This window comes from Orbicella faveolata, unplaced genomic scaffold, assembly GCF_042242905.1.
Source record: "Orbicella faveolata isolate gen_17 unplaced genomic scaffold, um_ofav_v1 contig_1, whole genome shotgun sequence".
NCBI classification, from domain to species: domain Eukaryota; kingdom Metazoa; phylum Cnidaria; class Anthozoa; order Scleractinia; family Merulinidae; genus Orbicella; species Orbicella faveolata.
In genome coordinates, this window is record NW_028301536.1 from 30,355,001 (window position 1) to 30,377,845 (window position 22,845).

Consider the following 22,845-nt stretch of genomic DNA (forward strand, 5'->3'; position numbering starts at 1 on the left):
GATGACTCAAATGAAGGATAAACCTGAAATCACTCTAAAAGGAAACTCCCTGTGATACAATTAACCTTAGGTTTAAATAAAGTTTTATGACAAGTGTTTCTGCGTGGAGACAAGTTGATATCAGTATTATTTGCCACCATATGCCGCGTACCTCACTAGCTTTAAGAATGGCCAGATGTTCTTGATTGACAACATCGCGGTTTTTCTCTACAAACCCAGTGACTTCATATTCCACATCATCAGCAAAGTGGTGAACAATAAAAGCTGTTTGTGACAGTCGTGGCTTGCTAAAATGCTGTTTCTTCAGGTGTTGTTTGTAGAGTTTCTGTACCCATGAGCTGTCAGCTCCTTTTGGCATCTAGGATGGTGACAGTATAAAACAAGGATTATTTACTGATGCGAAAACCAATTCACGAAATCTGGTAAAAATTTCCTTTGCTCTGGATATGTAAACGTTGTTTTCTTATCTGGATATACAAAGTATCAATCCTTGCCATCTACTGTGCAGTCTGCCTGTCAGCTGTTAGGTTTTGTTCTTGGATAGAAATGCTAGGGTGTTAGGGGCAGATCCAGGATTTTTCTTAGGAGGGGGTGTGCCACAAAAGAATGGTGTAACTGAATGGTGAGGTAAACAAATGTTAAAAGTGAATACAAAGAAGAAAGCTTCATCGCAGGGGCAGGGGAGGGGGGGGGGGTGCACACCCCAGATCAGCCTCTGGGAGTTACCTACAGAGAACCACCCTTGTTCAATAGAGAACGGTATTTAATGTGCAGGATACGACAAAAACTTTGGTTCTCAACAACCATCCAAAATATGGCATACACATCCATTAGTACCACAAACCCTGACTTGCGATGCCTAGCAACACGTCACAGTGAAAGGGAACAGACACATTTTTTTATCACAATGTAAGAAAAGAAACTGTAATTTAAACCCACCTTACACTCTTCATCAAGTAAGTCAAGGATTCCCAGCTTGGCTTCAATCAAGTCAATACATGGCTGGTTGTCATAAAAATTGATGAATGACCACTCAATCTCTTCCTTCACATATTCATCCTGCTCCAGTTTGAAAACATGCTGCAAACATTGTTGTACAATAAGCAAACATAACATTTCTAAAGCAAAGCAATGGCTTTATATTTATTTAATGGAAAACAACAGCAAACCTTGAAATAACGGGCATCAATGAATACAGAATGATGCAAAATTCTACAACTCTACTGATAGCAGTAGGACATTTCTGAGGTGCTATTCACCTCTCTGCTCTTTGTCAAAATGAGTCTTTTTGTGTGAATATATAATTATGTTCCACCTACAGATTCTTATTCACGAAAAGACTCATCTTGAAACAGACGCAAAAAGCTAGTAAGAGCTACTCAGAAATAGCCTATTATGGTCTCAACTTTGTAACAATTTAAAAAAAAACAACAATTTAGTAAAACCAGAAACAAATGTAATTTTAAAAAAAGCAACACTGGATTGAATATAATTTCCATTTCCATTTTTGTAAATCTGGCTGCAGTGATTACCTGTGTAAACTGTTGCTGGAGTTTTTCATTTGCATAGTTGATACAGAACTGCTCAAAACTGTTCACTTCAAATGTTTCAAATCTGAAAGAGTCATTGTTTCTCAATTTAAGCAATCCACTTCTGAACAGGTTTATATTGGTAATAATAATATTACAATTTATACACAAATTTATAAAATTCTGATTGACATGCACTCTGATAGGTGCAGATAAGTAATCTTGAATGAGGCTATGTACACCCTGTTATCACATGTCATAATCTATCAAATGTTTTCACTTGCATGCGATTGGTCTAAATGTGCATGTGACTGAATATGCTCAAGCTAAAACTGGGGAATACCCAGATGATATTCCCCAACTTTCAAAACCGCGGGTGTTGCAAAAACATTTGAAGGATAATAAACACAATAGCCTCCATTTGGGGAGAAAATAACCTCGGATATTTGTTCTTGGACATTATCTGTTCCTCATAGCTCACAGTTTTCCTCGAGCTATGCTCTCAGAAAACTGTTCACTTCTCAGTACAGATAATGTCTGCGGACAAATATCCAAGCATATTTTTGCCCCAAATGGAGGTTATTGTTTATTTATTGCAATTTATTAGCTTATTTTAAAGATGTCTACCTCTCTCCTTTGCATTTCATAACATATTTCAAAATACTCAAAATTGAGCAATCAACCCTTGCTTAGGGTTCTTCTGTTCTACAAATTATCAAATTCTCCCAATGTGAACATGCACATCATTTTCTACTTCATATTAACTATAGGCTTATTAATTAGATGACAACATAAAAGTTGCAATTCCAAAAAAAGTTCTACACTGCACTGAAGATTGACAAATGTCTTTCCTACCCCAACCTACAGTACATCCTATCAGGGGTCCCAGCTGTGCTCCATGTACATGCATATGCATCCCATATTCAAGCCGCCTGTATAATGTACAGTCTGCTAAAAACATCTTTACCAGTTTTTCTCCAGGAAAATGTAATTTAATTTTTCAACAGACTTTGTGAACATTTTTTTGCAGAATTGCACCTATGTGTACCTGGTCTATGACTAAATGTTTCTTTTTTAAATTTAATTAATAGCCTCCTCAGAATACCAAAAGTGCCAATGCTCAGGCAAGCCATTTTTAATTAGTATTCTGAAAAGGTGGAAAAAGAGAACAGAAAAAGCATACAAACTACATGTACGCTTATTTCTGCAGTAACTTTTTTGTAAGGATTTAATGGCATGGAGCTTAATTGTAAAACTCACCCATAAATGTCAAGAATTCCAAGGAATGAGTGATGTTTGACTCCAGTAGTGAGAGAATTATTGATACATTGAACAATCCACTTAAAAAGCTGTGAATAAATGTGCTTGCAGATGGCCTCTCTTCCAGAATTGGCCTACAAGCAGGAACAATGCCACATACAGTTATTTTGAATTCATTATTTCTCAAACCTTTACTTCCTTATCATCACACACTATTTGAAAGCCACCGATCTTGCTTACCTCTTCAGAATTCAGTGGTTTGATTAACACTTCCTGCACAGTGACAATTTTGCGATTGCAAAGCCACTTCTTAAATTGACTTCTATCTATACCCAGAAGGTCTGCTGCAACTGTGAGATGAAAGTCACTGTCCTAGAAATGTTTCATAATAGAATAATTAGTAAGAATGCATCTCTGAGAATAAAGGAAATCAAATATTGGTTGGTGTAATGTTGGTAAAGATGAAATGATTAAAGGATAAAGCATTAACTTCTTAAGTTGAATTATTCGCTAAATAAAATTGGAGTGACCCCAATGGAAATAACCATTAGTTCTAACCATACCTTGAGAAAAATAACAAAAGTTTTGGTTGAATTTCCGCAAATTTTTTGTAACCACTGAAGGTTTTTGATAAAATAAGTCAGTTTCCCCAGTCCCTTGTCACCCTGTTAAAGCGACGTTCCACTGAGCTGCTAACTTTTGGAATTTGAAACAAATTTACTTTAAAAACTGTTTGCCAAACATTTTGTAGAATATACTTCTACAAAGCTGCTATCAATTTTAATTTTAACTAAATTTATGAAAACAATCATAATTATAAAACAACACATGATTGATCATCAAACATAATAGTTTCTTACATCAATTTCACTCTCTTCCTCTCCAGATGCATGAATATATATGTTACCAATGTGTAGAATACCAGCTAAGATTCTAAAGATCATGAGCTGTTCGTCCTCCATGATTCCCACAAGATCCATAGCTTCACGCATCTCCTCAAAATTTTCTCCATCATCAACTTCATACACATACGGGCATTCTCCCTGATTCAAGTAGTAGAAGTTATCTTGGTGTGCTGGACAAAACATAAACAAACAAGACAAAATTGTAAAGGTTCATGCTGAAAATTGTGCTTTTTCGCCACATGGATGCTTCTACATGTACCATCAGTTTAGAAAGCTGGAAATGTAACTGTTTCTTCAATTAGATAATGGCCAACAATTGGTCCATAGTAGTCTGATAGTTGGCCAACAGCTTTTCTTGAGGAGATTGAGCTGTTCTTGACAGTTTAGTTAAGGTAAGACGACTAGATATAGCAAAAAGTGTACTTACAAATACTTTTTAACCCAACTAAGTTCAGAGGGCCAGTAACTACAATCAACCAATTAGATGTATCCATTCCCACTCCAATATTCTCCACGAGTATTGGACCAGGCACTGTCCTGAATGATCGGGCCTCAAAGATTTTCTGGTAGTTTTATGGCTTTCATTTCTGAAATAACTTGTTTTCACATAAAATAAGCCTTTTTTTCTTTTTGCTTCATGCTTTCTCAGTAGTATTGCTTAAAAAATATTCTATATGCATGGAAGCTGTAATCTAATTCCACAAAATACCATTGTTAGCTAGGCAAGTACACCTGCAGTTATAATTATAGTTAAGTCTTGCCTCACCAAGTCTAAGATCTTTGAGTTCCGGGATATCACAAGCAGCACACAGCTGATAGAAAATGTGATAGTTCCTTTCATCAGGTGCTTGAAATACAACTCGGGATTTCTCCAGTAGATATGTCCTCATGTGAGCAGCCATAATGTGATAGTTTCTGTCAAAGGCTATCTCCAAGTACTTTCCAAATCTACTGCTGTTGTCATTGCGTATTGTCTTTGCATTACCAATGGCCTGAAATAAGTTATAAATATCAAAAGTGAGAGATAGAAAAAGAGAGCTACGTGTATAGCCTACATACCAGGCATATTTTTTTTGTGGAGGCGTGGTGGCCTCCTGGTTAGTGTGCTCATATCCGGATCAAGTGGTCGGGGGCTCAAGCCCTGGCCAGGGACATTGTGTTGTGTTCTTGGGCAAGACACTTTACTCTTACAGTGCTTCTCTCCACCCAGGTGTATAAATGGGTACCAGCGAATTTAATGGTGGGGGTAAACCCGCAATGGACTCGCATCCCATCCAGGGGGGAGTAGAAATACTCCTAGTCGCTCCATGCTATAGAAATCAGCATAAGCAATGGCCTGATAGGCCACTTGGCTCATATGCAGACTTTTATAGCCTACATACCTAGCCCATTTTTCGGTGAGCGAGTGCTGATAAAATATTCTGATAAAGTGTTGAGCCTCCATATTGGATTTGTAAGATTCAAGAAGCCTCAAGTGAGCAAAAAAGTGGACTAGGGGAGGGGTAGGGGAAGGATGAATTTCCCAGCCCTCCGCTGTTCTACCCTGTCTCCCGCCCCCACTCCCCTCTGCTAAATCCTTCTGGAGGGTGGCTGTCAACATTTAAGAGTCCAATCTTTAATTTACCCAAAGATTGATCAGTGACAGGTACATAGTATATAGATTTAGGCCAGCCTAAAAACGTAGCTCCTGGGACGGGTTGTTCAGAGTCTGATTAAGCTAACCCAGGAAAAGGTAGAATTTTGATTTCATGTAACTTTGCGGTGAGGTTTTCTGCATATTGTTTGGCCTTCTGGTTTGAGTTTTAATAATCACCATATACACAAAACAAAGCAGCAAAAAACATTAATTTGTATAGAAGAAAAAGTTATAATTCCGTTAACTTTTAAACCTGGGTTAACGTTAACTGGCTTCCAAACAATCCTACCCTGTTTTCAGCAAGTTAAGCTAACATTAGCCCACGATCCAATCGAAAACCAGCACTTGGTCAGCAGTCAACTTAAAAAAAAAACATGAGATCTCGATGACCTGTAAACTTGAGCCCGCGATATGGTCTCGTGATACTATTCAGCGGATACCTTGTTTTGACAGGTGTCAATTGATCATAACATGGATGTCCAATATCAAAGAAGTACACGGTAAACCAAGGCTGCATGTCTCTGTCAACCTATTATTCGGAGTATGGCCGCCAGGTTGTGCAACTCTGTTGTCGTTGTCACCGTTGTGCGTACGCGCCCACAAACAATACCACTAGCCATGATAACCATGAGAAAATCAACTCATGGGTTTCCTTTTCTTTCCTATATAAGTATGGGGCTCCCTGCCCCTGGAGCTCTGCTATAAATTAAATATTACTGAATGCTACCTGAACAATATTCAAACTATAAAATTGTCAACTGCACCTCCATAATAGGATTAGACGCCAAGACCTTCTTTTCAATCTGTGTCTCTGTGGATGCTCCGCCCACTGATGCAAAATACCTCATGGCATACTTGGCACTTACTGTCTTACCTGCACCACTCTCGCCGCTCACAATGATTGACTGGTTCAGCCCATCTCTGAATTAGAAAAAGAAAAGAGTGTTTACAGCTTTAATGTACATCAGTGTATCTCTGTTTGCCACACAATGGAACCCTGTTTTTATAAACTTTTTTTCTTAACATACATGTAGAAATAAGAATTTACGACGGGGAAGTAGAGGTGGTGAAGGGTTACAAAAGTATTAATTAACAGCAAAAAAAAAAAAAACCATCAGAACCTTGAAAAAATGTTACTTTTAAAACTTTAGCATTATTAAATCAACTAAACAAAAACAGAACTTACATGGAAGTAGCTTAGTCCAGAAAAAAAAAGTATTTTTTCCTTTAAAATTTAGCAATGAAAAGTTCTCTTAATTTAAATTAATTTAACTTTTGCATTTTTGTGACTTTTCAGCACCGGCTAATATAACACTCACACAACTCGATAAAAGCGTGTTGACACTGCTACTGCTGCGCCATAAAAATGTAAATTCATGTGAACACTTCAGGTTTCAAAAATACTTAAACTAAGTTACCTTGCCATGGCTCTAAAAGCATCTTCAGCAACAGCAAAGATATGTGGATCCATGTCACCCATGGACTGCCCACTGTAGGCAGATATGATGTCTGGCCCATAGAGAGGGAGCTGTTGATAAGGGTTAATCGCCACCAGAACAATACCTACAGCCAAAACAGTAACACTGTCAGAAACCACAAGTGCTGAACATATTTAGCAGTATGTGTCTTTTATCTCACTGGCAAAACAATACTAAGCATGGTCTTGCTACATGTGGTTTAAAATATTATCTTTGGTTTATAAATTTTCAAACCATTTTGATTTCTATTTCTGATTGTATTTTAATTATTGCAACTTGAAACAAATGGATATAAAAATTATTAACTGATGTGCACTTTAAACACTACATAGTTTCTGTAATGGCATTTCTCAAGATAGAAAAATATATTGTTGCATACTCTTACTTGTTCTGTAAGAGTGATGGCATTGATGAAACAAGATACAGTCAGGGGAGGGTTTATACCCATGGAGTCATAAAACCGGAATAGTTTCTGTTTACATTCAGATGGACCTTTAAGTGGGGAGGGGGAGGGAGCCTTCTGACACAGGGGAGGGGTGGGACTTATATCCAAAACTTTACAGTTGGAAAAGTAGGTCATTATAACCAAAAATCATTTCTCCAACAGAGCATAGAGAAAAACAATTAACCGGGAATAGTGAACTCAATTAACACAGTCAAATCAATGACTAAAAACTATTGTCATTTTGTCCTACAAATGTAGGTAATGAGAAACCTGTACAATTAAATTGATAATTGAGGACTTATCTAAAACCTTAAAGAACAATGTTTCTCTTTTGCCTTCCTGCAAAATTGCCCAGTTTAAACAATAAAACTGTAACATGCAAACGTCCTTCCAATTTACAAGATATACAAAATGAACTCACTAATTTCTTGCTAAATTATTTTTCTGGGGGGATCCGATTTAAACTGATAAAAATTCTAAACCAGAGTGCCATTCAACAAAATGTAAATACGTAACCAAATAGGAATGACAGGAATTTAAACACTCAGAGAAGTGAAATAAATTTGCATTTGAAAAATGTGCTAGTTGATTTCTCTCGCTCTTTCCTCGCCCGAGGCAATGTAAAATTTAAATGTCTTTAGGAAGAATGCCATCGTTGAACCAAAACCAAAACAAAAGACTACTCGAAATGCTGCTTGATAACAAACACTTTTGCTTACTTTACAATAAGATATTGCTTGTGCGCTGATTTATCCAGCGAATAAACAGGGCAGCTTACAAACCTTGAGTGCAATTAGCATCGAGCCAATAACTTCGCGATATGGTTTGGAAGTGATTAAAATTTTAGTTCCAATATTATTTTGCAACACTTGAAGAAAGAATTTAAGCTTAAACAGCAGGAAATTTTTCATAAACAAGGAATGTATACTCACCGCAGTAAGTGTATATCGCATTAGACTGAAGGAAACGCACTTGAAGATTGTATAACACTAAAAGCGAAAACAAAATAAAGAGAATTAACAAACAGCTTCCAAATAGATTTTTGATTTATACTAGCGGCAACCTTATGTGACAATTTAAAATGAAGTTCGTCAGACACAAAATATTCAATGGGTTTCACGAGAAGACAGAACAAAGGAAAATAATTCTTAAGTTCTGGAGAAAAATGTACACAGACAAGAAATTGATTGATATAACTTAAGTCTGCATGTACAAACCGGCTGGTTCGTGTAAGTAGCTCAAGGTTGTAAGGTCATTTTCGCCAACAAGGATTTCAGGGTTTCTCAAAGGAGGAAGCTTTTTCTTGTCCTTAGAAACATCAACAGTAATGTCCTGTCGAGGAGAAACAAATGCAGACTGTCTAAGCTTCCGTAAACACCTCCAAATAAAAATGAAAACTCCGAACTCTTCCGAAACTAACAAGAACAACATGAAATTAATGACAACTTACATTTCCATCTTCCAACTCAATCTCTAGGACACCGTCCTCTTTTAAATCTTTGGTTAATTCTCCACCAATCCATACAACTTGATCATGAGGTATCCATACCCGAGCTCCCTGAAGAAAGGAAGAGAAACCGACAGATAAATTTGCAATTGCGAAATTTGCACCAGGCACAAGTTGACAACAAACGAAGCCCTTGAATAGTACCTTCGTATACAGTTCTAACGTAGTCATTTTCAGGCGTTTTAAATTCTATATATCCATTTAAGATGTTAAGATGTACTATAAACATCCTGCAAAGAGTTTCCACGCTAAAATAGCGCAGAAATATGTCACAGAATTCGGCTCAACCACTGCCATTTCGAGAGTCTTCATCCAGGAGGATAACCGCTGACCAACTGTACACTTGTTCCTTCTGTCGGAAAAATACCTCTAGCAGGAAAAAAGTTGAAACATATAAATCAAAATAGCTACAATAGTATACATGACATTTTTGAAGATATAGACTTTTAAATCTGCATAAAGAGGCCAGAGTATTGACGTCACAGCCTTCATATTGCGTCGTACAGACTTGTCATTTTACATTTTGTTCCTTGCTGGGACGGATATTTTCAGCGAGTGTCTGATTCGCGCGCGCCTAATTTGGAGAGAAAAGTGGAAATAACCTCAAGAGTTTGAAGATTAAAATCTAGGTGAAAAGCTCACGCGTCAGTATAGACTTCCAAAAGCGATGAGTCGGCCGGCGGGCCAGTAAAACAACAGCAATAACAATTAATAAATACTTCGAAGTCAGTGAAGGCCTGAACGATTCTCCTCAGCACTGAAGCGTTGTAACAGGACCTGGTGACTTCGAAAGGTGTTTGAAGAGTAGTTAGAAGAAGTTTGATTAGATGATCGAGTTCCTTAAGATATGCTTTATAAAGAAATGAATAGCTAGAGAAACAAAGGAAAAAAAGAGAGTAAGCTTATACATTTAAGCAATAGAGAACTTTTTTCTGTGTTTACGTAGCCTCATCTGAACACAAGGTGGGTTGGGAGAATTCGAGACTGTTATTCAAACCCGAGACGTAGGCGAGGGTTTGCATAACTTTCGAGAAACCTCCCAGCCCCTCGAGTGTTATGTAATCGAGGCTATGTAAACACGAAAAAAAGTCTCTATTGCCTTTATAAAATAATTCTCGTAAAATACGCGCGAATCTAAAACGTCACAACCGTGTTTAGCCGTGACTCTCATCTAAACACACCTATCGACCAATGAGGACGCGCGTAGTAGCTCAGTTATTTTATAGTTAATTGTATCAAGAGTCAATGAGAGTTACTGGTATCCAAAAAAGCTCGTCCGACGAAGGTAAATATTGGCCTAGACTGTGTTTTTCTTTTTTAAACCACAAACTTTATCATTTTGGGCGGCCGTAATGTACGTGCCTGGGATACTTCGATTTTTACCGTAAATTTGTACAACTTGATACTTTTGACCACTTTTGTTTTTCATGCAAATACAAACATTTTCATACTTTTCGTGAAAACTTCAATGTAGTTTGATACTTTTGCTTTTCTTGCCAACGCAAGCTGAGGGTGTCAATGCTGTTACACGTCAACAAGTCTAAAACTTGACCGTGGTCAACAGTCAATCAACAGTGGCGGATCCAGACCTTGGGCTAAGGGGGCAGGGGGGCGGGGCGGTTTTGTTTTGCTTGCTCTGCCGGCTATTCTTTCTTCTGCGATTTCTTCTCTTTTTACCCACAATAGTTGGGGGCGGGGCCTCCGGGCCCCTTCCCTAGATCAACCGTCAACCGTCAAGGAAGCCGATCATCCGGCAACTCTGCTCGCTCAATTCAAAGGGTAGCATAATAAAGAATCCTGTCACATACTCAATCAAGTTCATGCCAGTTTCAATATTCCCAAGTAAACCGGTTGTCTGCTATTTGTTGTTTCCTCTCGTCATTCGCAGCAGAAATGTAAACAAACGAACAAGTCGACATATTCCTCTGTCTTCACTGTGGTGCCTGGATACGTTGTCCGAATGTTGCCAATGAACCTGTTACAATCGATAAGGACTTGTTTATGATCATTGAAACTTGGAAACGCCGAAGACTATGCTGGTTTGCCAGACTCACTTTTCTTTCAACGGGAACTTTTACGATCAAACCTGTGACGGGATAGCTATGGGTCTCCCCCTACCCTTCGCACCCATTCTTGGGTCACCATAAAAAGGATTTGGTTAGAAAAATGCGAGGACCCTGCCCTGAAGTTATTTTCTATCGTAGATATGTAGGTGATCAGTATGTTTTGTTTATTTATCAACGAGAATGATGCCTTGTCTTTTTTTATCATATAATTCACAACATGCCATATTAACATAAGTTTACTCTGGAGACCGAGGCAATACACAAATGACCTTTTTTAGATATTCTTATCGACAACAGTCGCCCTGTATTCATCAGTTACATCAGTGTTTCATAAGAATACCAGGCTTCTCGCCATTAACAGTTTCACTTCTTTTTCCGGCTATACAAAGTTGGTCTCATCCGTACATCGGAAGACGAGGCCTTGAAATAACAACACTTAGAACGTTTTTCATTCTGAAATTCGACAATTAACTTCTATTTTGATGAAAAAACAATTTTCTTGTATTATTATACGAAGGGCAGTTAATTGCTATCGTTAGAAGTTCTACAACGCCCCCAACTAAGTCATACCGGGAGGAATATTTCAAAGAATTAAAGAGGGGTGAAACAACAAAATTTTTCTTCAAATAAACGTTTATTGAAGCCCCTTTTCTCTTGGAGCACAAGGGAGACCGTGATCATCGCTGAAACTAGGATTTGCACATAAGGTTAGCTTTTACTTCTCATAGGTAAAAAAAAAAAACGTTTAGTGTGAAGGATTCGATTCCCAATGCGTCACCTTCTCTGATCTGGTGGTATAGAAATTTAAATGGGCTGCCTGCCAGTTATGTCATGTCGGTGAAGGTTCGTGTACACTTGACACTTTCGGATCGTACTTAATTCCCATATTAACAAACATTTGCAGGGTTCAGTCTTGCAAGAATCTATGTTATATGGAATATTTTCCCATGTTGTCAAACCGTGGACTCGGCGTCCATTAGCTTCCAACTAAAGATTAAGAAGCCCTCCAAATAGACTGGGAACGCCCAGCCCTGGACAAAAACATTAATTTGACACTTAATTTGGTTTTCATTATTTAGTCTTCCTTGTTTTTCCGTTTCCTTGTTTGGTATCGTAACTTCTGGGAATTGCATAATATTTTCGGCAGTTTCGTATTCGTTTCGAGTCTTTTGTGGTCGCTTTTTCGATCATTCCTTTTGTATTATATTCAAGAATTTGTATCGTGTTTATTGCAATTAGCTTCGTTTCTATTCTTTACAAGTACTTCTTTGTTATCTACTTTGCATATTACTAGTCACATATTGTAATTAAGCATCCTTAAACTGATGATGAATACTGAAGTACAGTGAAACCTGTATTAAGCGAACACCCTTGGGACCCTTACTAGTGTCTGCTTAATACAGGGTGTCCGCTCAAAAGAGGTTCTAACATATTGTCCAATAATAGTTAATTATTAATCCTTTTGTAACACAGCGTAACACAGTGTAAGATCAAAGAATAGCTACGGCTACTCATAGTACAATGTCCGGTCAGTCAATGCATCAATCTGGAATAGTCACTTAGCTTTAAAACGACATCGCTGAACAATGTTAAAGGAGTCCGAGGTGAACCTTTAGAAGTAAACTGCCCTAGTCGGCTTATTGCAGGTTTTGTGCAACAAAATGTCTCAATATTGGTGTCCGCATCCGCTTAACAGAGGTGTCCGCTGAATGCAGATTTATCTTACAGTAAATGGGGGACTGGAGAAAATTTTGGGACTCAAGCTGGTGTCCACTCAATAAAGGGTGTCCGCTTAATATGGGGCCCACTTAATACAGGTTTCGCTTCAACTTCAACTCAACTTCACTTTATTTTGCACTTACATTTTGAAATTACAATATTAGCATAAAAAAAAAAGAAAAAAAGATACATATATAACAATTAAAGGTGACAATGGTATTGTCAAGCAAATTGATTTAGATCTTTAAACTTGTATGATATTTCTTGCCAAAGATCAATGACCATAAATGAGATAATTTGTTTGCCAGTATTTGTTTTAACTCGGAATTTGTGAAGATTTTGATTGCCCGCATACCTGGTGTTACAATTATGTACGTTGCTGGCATACTGGAAAAAATGGTTAAAGAGTTCTGGCAAAATACCTTTGTGCCATGCATGTATGAATTTGAGAGCATGCAGGCGATATACATTTGTTACCGTTAAGATTTCCAAGATATTAAGTAAAGGTAGAGCACTATCGGTATTTTTGCCAGATAGAGTTGCAAAGAACACTAACCTAATAACACAAGTTTGCTTAGTTTGTATTTTTGTAAATTTTTTTGCTGGTGCTGCCCTAGATTACAATAGCATACGAAATATAAGGATAAATAACTGAGATTTTAATTGATCTGCGTAAGATGTTTGAGAGGTAGATAATGCCTTAACTTAGAGATTACTCCTGTATTCCGTGAAAACTTTGCACATACATATGAGATGTGGCATTTCCAAGTTAAAGAACTGTCGATCATTGTTTCCAAATATTTAATGTGGTCCTTTTGTTCTATGGAGTGGCATGATCCATCTCGGTTAGTTATATTTATATTAACATTCGTATTCTTTCTCCTTTGAGATTTTACGATCATGTAATTGGTTTTCTTTCGATGTATTTTGTTTCGATGTTTTCTTTCGGCTTGTTTCTGTCACACCATTCTTTAACTTTTTTTAGTTCTGAATTCATTTGCAATCCTAATGATTTTAAATCTTTTGCAGAAGCAAACAAGTTAGTATCGTCCGCAAATATCTTAAATGAAAGGACCTCAGAGCAATTAGGGAGGTCGTTGATGTATATCAAAAATAGGAAAGGACCTAACGAGCTTCCTTGAGGGACACCGCAGACCATGGTTTGATAGGACGACTCAGTATCACCCAAGGCAACGTATTGTTTCCTTTTTGGTAAGATAACTTTCAAACCAGGCCAGCGGTACCCCTATTATTCCGTATGATTCTAATTTTTGTAGAAGTGATGCTGTGGTTAACCGTATCAAAAGCTTTCGAAAAGTCTAAGAAAATTCCACATGTATACAGATTGTTGTCAATTGCTTTTCTTAAAGTATCCGCAATTTCAGTTATGGCTTGAGCGGTGGACCTTACCCTTACGAAATCCAAATTGATATTCAAAAAGAATGTCAAGTTTCTCAGCTCGAAATAGGAAATAAGTAGTTTGTAAACCAGTTTTTCAAATATTTGTGGAAGGGCTGACAGTGTTGAAATAGGACGGAAGTTCGTCGGGCCAATTATTTCGCCTCCTTTATCAACCGGCGTAATCTTCGATATTTTGAGAAGATTTGGCATAATTCCTTGCGAGAGCGATAAGTTGAAAAGTCTAGCTAGGGGTTCACTCATAAAATTGAATGCTAACTTAATGCACCTGGGGGGCGTACCTATAAAAGACTTATTTAGTTTTAGCCCAATCAACGCATCCTGAACTTCGGGATTGTAAATACCGCTGAACGTGACTGTTTTGGAGTCGCCTACGAATGAAATTAGTAGGACTTATAATTTGGGAGCTGTGCCGCGAAGTCTTGCCCAACATTTATAAAGTGACTGTTTAACTGACGACAAATACTTGCCTTATCATTGTAACACTTTCCTTTATATAAGAGTTTTTGAATTAACCTACCCTGTTGGGCTTTCTTTCTGTTTATAATCGTTCCTATCAACTTCCACGTTGCTTTTAAGTTATCACTAAACATTTTAAATTGAGTTTTGAAGTAGTTTGTCTTTGAAGCTTCTTTTATTTTGTTCAGCTTTTTATTGTATTTCTTATAGTCTTTAACTTTGTTTGGGTCATTACTTATCCCAAACATGTTTTCTTTGTGTCGTTTTTTTTTTTTTTTTAATGTTTAACTTCTTTCTCACTGCTACGGAATTTGTTACAATTTGTCATGTTAAAATACAAATAGGGAAGCAAGGCTGTTACTAGGTAGAAAACTTGGAACTAATCCCTGACGCTAACTTAACGCGACAACGACCGCATGATAGATCGAGTGGACCTGCAATGGGCACGATGATGTCAATTGTTTCACACTGAAAAACGGAGAGGAGTGACTAAACCCAGGCAGGAGCATACGCGCGCGCTCAATGAATTATTAGGTGCTACCGAGTGTGACATCAGGTGAAGCAGTAACAAAGTCTATTCTTTGTTAACATGCAGCTTTCAGCTGAGATCTCGAAACTAAATTACCAGGGCAATACTGCAACGATTTTATCAGTTTAAATGCACTTTTATGCGGTATTCGCTTATTACACTGTTTAACAAAGCTGTTGTAATACCTGCTTGCTAATTCTCTATGGTAAGTTTTCCTTGCTTGTTAAGAGCTTTGGTATTAAAAATGATGGTCAAAGAATTATTCAGTGGGAAAGATTTCTTGGATTTTGAACGAATTAACAAGCACAAACATTTTAAATTTAGCATAGACTGCGAATATTTTAGTATTCATTTTTTATGGAAAATATTTGACAGCACCAATTAGGAAAAATGTCATTTCACACCTTAATTTACTTTATGCGGTAGGAAGAAAAACCAGGTTTATCAAAAGCTAGTTAAACGCTCTCATCATTTCCTCAAAATAGGAGAAAAGAAACAAAAAATGGAAGAAAAATGAATTCATTACGAAGAAAGACAAAAAGCTTCAAATTATGTCAATGAACAAATATAAACAATAAAATGCTGACCAAAAGGTCCACACAAAATCAAGGCGTCGCGATTGGGTGAAATCATGTGGAGTGTAAGAAAATGCAAATACAAATATTGCCAATTTTACTTGATAGACTTCGTTGCAGTAAAGATAAAACATTTCCAAAGTTAGAGACAGTTGACACTTATAGCATCGCCAGTCTAGAAAAAAACAAAACAAAAAGACCCACAAGATATATATAATTAATGATGAAGAGATTCACAGGAAATAAATACAATTTGGCTGGTAAAATAGTGCCCTACCGTCAACACAACAAGAATTGCACTCTTAAGATAAGAAAACCACAAAGCTACAGGTCCAGATTGTTTGTAAGATCTTTAAAAGTTTCATTCGTGTTTCCGTAAATGTCTCGATTGTGGTTGATAGAAAATAGATACGGTGACTATTTTATTTTTATTTCACTGCGAAATTGCAAGCTGAGGGAAGGCATTATTGTAATTGGCAAAAATTACTCACCAGCGGGAATTCTCTGCGAGAAGAGTAAAATAAGCATATCATTTTGTCGTTCTTGTTCAAGGTGTGGGATGCTGTTGTGTTGTTTGAAACAAACTTGGTCGTATTTTCAGCAATGTAGCAATTCGACTTGTCGCTTCAGCGAAAAGGGCCGTTATTTTTGGGTTTTTACGCAATAATCCGTGGCTTTTGAAGTCGTCCAAGTCTGTTTACGCTGGAAATTGCGAATTTCCTTCGAGGGAAGGGACCCGCCATGTTACCATCTCTTGCGCACTTCAAAACAGACAGGAAGAAATTGTTATTGTTGGAAGTACTAGCATTCTTCATAATCCTTCGACAAGGTAGGTTATCGCTTAAAACGAGTATTTCAACTATTTTAGTTGTTAACACCAGCATGTATTGTCTTCAGGAGATTTAGCTTACGAAAGCAAATTTGCAACTGGTATGCATAAAGTAAAGAGTATTTGTTATCATTGGAAGGAATTAAAAAAAAACAGGTGATCATATTTTAAATTGGAAAACGTAAAATAAGGTATGGTCGTGTCTAAATTCAATCAGATTGTCTGAAACTGAAGCAGAGCAGCTGTTTAGTATGCAATTTGCGAGATGAGCGCGACTATGGTATCGAACTGGAAGCTGGGTCGCTTCACGCGTTCCTTCCCTCGTATTGGCAAGATTTGCAGTAAAGCGTTTTATGGCCTGTACAGAATTCGGCAAATAACGAAATTCCTCAGTCCTGAGACATCCAAAACTCTTGTCCATGCATTCGTCGCTTGACCATATCTCCTCTCCCTTGTACGGCCTGCAATGGCTTCCTGTGATTTATAGTGTTCGGTTTTTAAAAAACTATTACTTCTTGTTTACAAAGCTCTTGATAATCAAGCACCTGACTTTATAAAGGACTTTATATAGACTTTACCACAACCTGTCGCTTGCGCACGCTCCCAAGACCATAACCTCCTTGCTGTCCCCAGAACCAAACACAGGACATTCGGTGATCGCGCCTTTGCATACTCTGGACCTTTTCTCTGGAACAAACTTCCTCGTGAAATAAGACTTAGTCCAACCCTGACTGTTTTTAAATCAAAGTTAAAAACTTACTTTTGTAAATGAGCGTATAGCATGCCATAGTTTTATAATATGATTTTTAAATTGTATTATTTTTAGAAACATTTTTCTTATATTTTTACTGCAAAACTAAATCTTACATTGTAAAACGCTTTAGAATATGTTATAATTTTAGCGCTAAATAAATCTATTATCATTATCATTATCATTATTATTCGAGCAATTTTGCCAAACATTTTGTGGCACGCGTAGCAATAAGTTAGTGTGTCACAAGTGAATGTCGGTCGCAGCGAAATATCGTTTTTTTATATTTTTGTCGCATTGATTTCTCGCAGTGTATGGAGACGAGGATGTTATATGTGAGCAAAGAACAGAGGACGGCAAATGTTGTGTGCTTCCATTCACATACGAGGGACAAGAGACCTATTTCTGTACCAGAGGAGGTCCGTCCAACTTCCACTGGTGTGCGACAACCGATAACTACGACCGTGACGGAGAATGGGGTATTTGCTCTGGTAAACATAAAATCGCTATTTACAGTTTAAAAGTAATTCTAAGTGCAATTTTTCTGCACCTTTGCGAGGCAAGTAGGGTGAAGTTGAATTCCTTACAGAGTAGGCATTGATTAACTCGGCAAGGTAATAAACGTCCCTTGTGCAATACTTCCTCGCAGCAGCCCCGGAAAGTGAACATTTGAGACATTTTTTTCTTTTGTAGGGAGTGTTACAATCACTTCTCGTCAAGATTGCAAGAGAAGATTACATAGTGAAACAACCAGACGTTTTTCTGCACCACAACTTCGTTACACCCGCAAATCACATCCTAGTTTCCTGGCCTATAAGTGTGATCACACCATTTCCAAGAAGAATTTCCATCTACATAAGCATGTGACAGCGATTTGTTTCAGGTACACTAACGGCCATATAGCGTCGCACTAGCTACAGGTGTTGTGTTAAGAGGAGCTATAGTGAGTCGCTCAGTGCCATAGAATTGAACTAGCCTTGGGGTTTGGAAATTGTCAGGCTTATCTACTATAACCCGGTTTTTTTTCTGTTGTTGTTTGACTTCCCTAGGTGTGAAATGTTACATCTGCACAAGTGGGATCTCATTATCTGACTGTGAATCTCACCAAGAAGCTCACAACTGCCCGTACAAGTACGACCAATGTCTGACTCTCAGCAAGGAAAGATTAACAAACTCCACCAAACTCTTCCACAAGAAATGCACCTCTAATAGACTGTGTACTGCCTACAATCCGACATGTGAGGGGCTGGATGTGATCAAATGTGACTTTAGTTGTTGTATGGGAGATTACTGCAACACTGGCTCGCGTTGTGTGAAACTTGGGAGTTTTGTTCCCTTGGTTACAGCTGCTTGGGCTTATTACGTGTATGATTGAGCCAGGAACAAGATTGAGACAAATCATATGACGGTTTTTTTTAGAGCGGTTTCCACTTGATCATGAGTGTCGTAATAGCCACTCTAGCCAGTCAGAAATTACACGGAAAATCAAGTGAACCAAACAATGTGAGCGCGCGAATCGTGATTGGTTTTGGTCTTCCTTGTGATTGGTTGAGAAAGTGGCGCTTGATCTTTTTAAACTAATTGCTAAGCATAGTGAAGCAAAAACAAATGCAAGGTACTTTTGATACTTTACTGAAAACCGCTCCATATACCTTTTTCGACTGGGCGGTTTGTTGCCCCATTTCAGACCATGTGATGATACTCTGGAGAATTCTTCCGTTCAAATTTTCAAATAGTCGTCTGCAAAAGAATAAATAATTTTAAGACGGATAAGAGAACAATTTTCTAGAGAATATCGCGTGGTCTATAATGGGAAAACAAACCGCCCAAGCGAAAAAGGTCTATTGATCACCAGAGATGGTGTGAGACAGAATTTAGCATATTGACGAATTCATTTATGGACAAAAGTGTAAGCCGAGAAATAAGGGCAATTTATTAAAGAGCCTACCGCTAGCCATGCTGGGGAATTGTAAACAAAACAAGGACTAACCCCTTTCAAATTTTGTCATTACCTTGTTACATCATGTAATTTTGGCTCTTAAAGGGCATTTGAAAGCCAATTTATGGCAGTTAAAGCTAATTTATGGCAGTTAGTTTATTACAAACTATTGATGGTGGTTATATAAAATATAAACTCTTGTTACAACTACATCTAGGAACTTGGCAACTCTAGATGTAGAAAGCAATATCTTGAAGAAAAGATTTAGCAATGCAAAACCTGTTTCCAGTTCTCCAGGCACTGAGGACTCAATGAACTTTACACAAAACATTAGCTATAAGCTTTAACTCTAGTATACTTTAAGTCATATACAAAAGTACTATTTATCAATTTTTGAACTAGGAGTAGCAAACAAGGTAAAAACCAATGAGCAGTGCAAAATGCTAAAAATAGTGTCCAGCCATTAGATGTTGAGTTTACAATTTTTCTTACAAGCCAGAGTTCTCTATTTGGTAACAAAATGATGAATGCTTGCAATTTATCCTACAGAAGGTTGTTCCGATTGAGATGACTGTTAAATACATGCACTACAAGCTTTTTTTTTTCAACATCAGAAAACTGATTTAAAAAGATGGTGCCTATTTGGTTTCTAGTTATTGTTTAGTTCCACTGATAGGTGACTGGAAAAGGGAGAATATGAAAAAAGGTGTAGAATTTTTCAATGGTTTCTACCACCTGCAACGAAAGGACCACTCCAAGACGTGGTCCTCAATTTCCATGCAATATTCCCAGAAAATTTCTGTTCAGTCATTTACTGGTACTTTCCAACCAAATGTTTTACTTAAATGGTAAGCACCCAAGGTCAGTGTCTCAAATCCCCTTTCTCATTTGTAATATACATTTGACATCCCTCCCCTGTTTTTTTTTCTTTCTGTGACATTTGAGCAGTTTTCAATTGAGTGTCATAAAACCAAAACCAAACTAATTACTTACCAGTTACACCACTCAGCCAATCTCAAACTGTAGTAAAACAAAGACCAAAACCAATGACAGTAATAACCTGTGGTGATTACTTTCAACACTCAATTGAAAACTGCTCTATAAAGAGCTGTGCTCTCACAACCTGTTTAGCTGAATTTGTTACTGATATGTAACAGAGAAGTCATGAATTAATCAGTCCTGGAAATTGAAAAGTGTCATCTTTTCCCTCCTCTAAACACAACAGGCTCAGGTTCATGACCAAAGCTTGAGTCCAATCTACCTCCATCACCTGTACACCGAAGGAAAAAGACAGTGCATTTATGAAAGACTGTTTCAAAATTAAATGGTGGTTTCAGTTATTATTGATTTGTGCAGTTTCAAGAAGACTCCATGGTAATCCCAAGAAGGTCATTAGACATTCTGAGCAGGAGGTGGGCAGGGAAGGGGGGGGGGGGGGGAGGGGGATGGGTGTGTTGGTTGGCTAATTTTTTGAAGGAAGTAAGACCCTAAACTGGAATTCCCAAAGGAAAGTTCAAGACAAAAACCTTCGGTGGGACTGGAATTAATATTTTAAGGGTAAATACATTCAGCATTTCATATCTTCATTTAACAAACATGGCACAACATTTTGAAATACATGTCAGTTACACGATGAAATATGTCCTTAAAAAGGTGTATTGTGTGTTTTAATGTTTACATTCAGCCTTTCACAAGATAAAGTACACCATTTAACATAAAATTCAGTGTCTTCAGTACCTCTATCTTGAACATGCAGCAATCCCTCTGGATTTCCTCTTGAATGTATATCTGATCAAAACAATGGAAGTGAAATGACACTATTAAGAGATGCCAGATGCTCCTAACATAAGATAACTGCAAAACAAAGATCTGATCAAATGTTGCAGGGCCACTGTGGATCAATGTGTTAAGTCCCTTCCAGAATCACAGGGGACCCTGTGCAGGTTATGGTCATGTAGCCTCTTCAACATTGGGTCATTCTGTTTCTTTTTTTCACTTAGCATTGAATGCACTAAATCTTCACATGTTATACAGAAGGGAAGAAATCATGATTGTAGCAATAAGAAAAACAATTCTTAATATGAACTCTTTCCTGTGAGACTAAATACAAATTTATAATAACAACTTCCCCATGATCGTAGAGATTGATATTTAAAACAAACAAACCGACAAAAAAAATTAGTGCTATGTACTTCTTGTCACAGAGGAGTGATATGAGTAAGTATCAAAGTGTCTGGGTATTTAACAATGTTCAATGTACATCATCACAGTTACAAGGTAACAGAGCATTGTACTAACCTCTTGAGACAGGCCTTAACAATGACTCATCCTTCAGTCCTCTCAATCTTCTTCCATCGCTGTGGCCTCCTTGAAGAAAATGAGCTAAAATGCCATACAAAAGTGGCCTACAAGAAAACAGCAATCTTTCTGTAATCTGTGCTTGCAAAAATCTAAAAGATTTTGGATAAGGTAAATGGTGTAAACCATGATAGTAAGAGGAATCTGCCAAAACTGAAAGCTGAAGCAGACAATGCACATATCAAGTTGCTGAAATTTGAAAATTCCATTGATTTACTCTACTGGATCAAATAAATGTTCATGGTTGTGTAATACACTATATTCAGGAAGTCTTAGCTCGAGTAAATCCATGTATAGAAATTATAATGTAATCCTCTTACATGGAGGGTGATGTAGAGTCTCGCTCTGTGATGTCAAGCTCTTGAACAAGAAATTGTCTGTCCATTGGTTCTTTGGGTTGACCTGTCTCTGGGATTACATGTAATACAATGGAAGAACAGGCATTAGGGTGACTGTGTCACAGGGAAATTTGAACAGTGAAGAAATTCAGTTTTCCATGATATTCAGAACAATCAAAGTCTCTTAACTGGTGGCAGTCTCAGCCTTCAGCTTTGCCTGATAACACCACACCCTTGATTATTCCTCACATTACAAAAAACCTCATTCAATATGCTCAATTGTTCTATTTAACATCGATTTCTAGCACATGTAGACATACATAGTCTGACTCATAATCATTATCATTTTCATAAAAAAATTGCAATTCGCTAATCAGAAGCCATTCCTTTGTCATGATATCCTGTAATACCAAGACACTGGTCTGATATGGCCAGATTCGTGGCCACATTTAGGTGTCATGGTAAATAATAAATCATGTTTTGGTGGCATATCAGGCATGGTTGGTCTTGAGTCGACCAAACTCAGTAGTCACCCACTTCATGCATGTATTAAAGAAAGTTCTACCTGCTAAAAGGACTGACTCCGTGTATTTGTATTTGTTGAATGCCAAGTATTCTCTGATAAGTTCATTGATTAACAAGTTCTCATTGGAAAGTACAGGTCTTGCTTCTGACTAAAATAATATTGAACAGATTTAACAGAATAGCGTCAGCGTGATTGATTTTAAATTATAAGCTTGAGCTTAACTTGACACACAAGGCACACAAGGATACTCAAAACAACAGTAGGTGCAAACTTCGTTTACTTGATCGTCCAAAGCGCCGAAGACTTCTGCACGAACTCGAGCGCGAATTTGACCAAGAACTCCTCTGTTTTCTAAGGTTTCTTTTAACACTGATACGAATGCAAAATAAGCAATTCTTACATTTACGTTTAACCAACAAATCAGAGAAAAGAACTTAATAAGAATGACACATTTAGTGACAATTTGTGTGCAGCGTACCACTTTTCAGCTCGTCCACTGTCGCCATTTTGAAAATGGCGGTAGAGTTGTTTGCGTTTCAGCTGATTCTTTGCGGGCTCATCATCGACAACAGACAAC

General features: G+C 37.5%; 3 protein-coding genes across 4 annotated transcripts in view; 1 reads left to right on the plus strand and 2 right to left on the minus strand.

Annotated features, from left to right (window-relative positions):
• Positions 1-9,124, minus strand: part of LOC110053545 (unconventional myosin-Va-like) — a 30,824-nt gene extending 21,700 nt beyond the window's left edge. For both annotated transcript variants that reach the window (XM_020759790.2, XM_020759789.2), the window contains exons 1-13: positions 8,905-9,124; positions 8,704-8,811; positions 8,471-8,585; positions 8,186-8,242; positions 6,749-6,893; positions 6,095-6,251; positions 4,461-4,686; positions 3,650-3,864; positions 3,030-3,161; positions 2,790-2,923; positions 1,533-1,614; positions 940-1,080; positions 152-358 (exon numbers count right to left, since the gene is read on the minus strand). In XM_020759790.2, the coding sequence (XP_020615449.1) occupies positions 152-358; positions 940-1,080; positions 1,533-1,614; positions 2,790-2,923; positions 3,030-3,161; positions 3,650-3,864; positions 4,461-4,686; positions 6,095-6,251; positions 6,749-6,893; positions 8,186-8,242; positions 8,471-8,585; positions 8,704-8,811; positions 8,905-8,931 (1,746 nt within the window). In that variant the 5' untranslated portion in view covers positions 8,932-9,124. The remainder of the gene's footprint in view (positions 1-151; positions 359-939; positions 1,081-1,532; positions 1,615-2,789; positions 2,924-3,029; positions 3,162-3,649; positions 3,865-4,460; positions 4,687-6,094; positions 6,252-6,748; positions 6,894-8,185; positions 8,243-8,470; positions 8,586-8,703; positions 8,812-8,904) is intronic.
• A 6,767-nt stretch (positions 9,125-15,891) lies between these two features.
• LOC149118733 (uncharacterized) lies at positions 15,892-20,389 on the plus strand. Its single transcript, XM_089272022.1, has 3 exons — positions 15,892-16,356; positions 17,419-17,598; positions 18,157-20,389. The coding sequence occupies exons 1-3, from the start codon at positions 16,269-16,271 to the stop codon at positions 18,480-18,482; spliced, it is 594 nt and encodes a 197-aa protein (XP_089128148.1). The 5' UTR covers positions 15,892-16,268; the 3' UTR covers positions 18,483-20,389.
• Positions 19,018-22,814, minus strand: LOC110053634 (centrosomal protein 20-like). Its single transcript, XM_020759891.2, has 7 exons — positions 22,747-22,814; positions 22,549-22,637; positions 22,308-22,416; positions 21,725-21,812; positions 21,345-21,451; positions 20,784-20,834; positions 19,018-20,316 (listed from the first exon to the last, which is right to left on the minus strand). The coding sequence occupies exons 1-7, from the start codon at positions 22,772-22,774 to the stop codon at positions 20,243-20,245; spliced, it is 546 nt and encodes a 181-aa protein (XP_020615550.2). The 5' UTR covers positions 22,775-22,814; the 3' UTR covers positions 19,018-20,242.
• Between the last annotated feature and the right edge of the window lie 31 nt (positions 22,815-22,845).

What these genes read in the sequence shown, in the direction of transcription:
- LOC110053634 (XM_020759891.2), bottom strand. Translation starts at nt 22,774, where the DNA reads ATGGCGACAGTGGACGAGCTGAAAAGTG. An exon ending in AGTGGACGAGCTGAAAAGTG is followed by an intron (nt 22,638 to 22,746) that starts GTACGCTGCACA and finishes CATTCGTATCAG; the next exon opens with TGTTAAAAGAAACCTTAGAA. An exon ending in GTTAAGGCCTGTCTCAAGAG is followed by an intron (nt 20,835 to 21,344) that starts GTTAGTACAATG and finishes TGTTTTGATCAG; the next exon opens with ATATACATTCAAGAGGAAAT.
- LOC149118733 (XM_089272022.1), top strand. Translation starts at nt 16,269, where the DNA reads ATGTTACCATCTCTTGCGCACTTCAAAACAGACAGGAAGAAATTGTTA. An exon ending in CTTCATAATCCTTCGACAAG is followed by an intron (nt 16,357 to 17,418) that starts GTAGGTTATCGC and finishes GATTTCTCGCAG; the next exon opens with TGTATGGAGACGAGGATGTT. An exon ending in AGAATGGGGTATTTGCTCTG is followed by an intron (nt 17,599 to 18,156) that starts GTAAACATAAAA and finishes TGACTTCCCTAG; the next exon opens with GTGTGAAATGTTACATCTGC.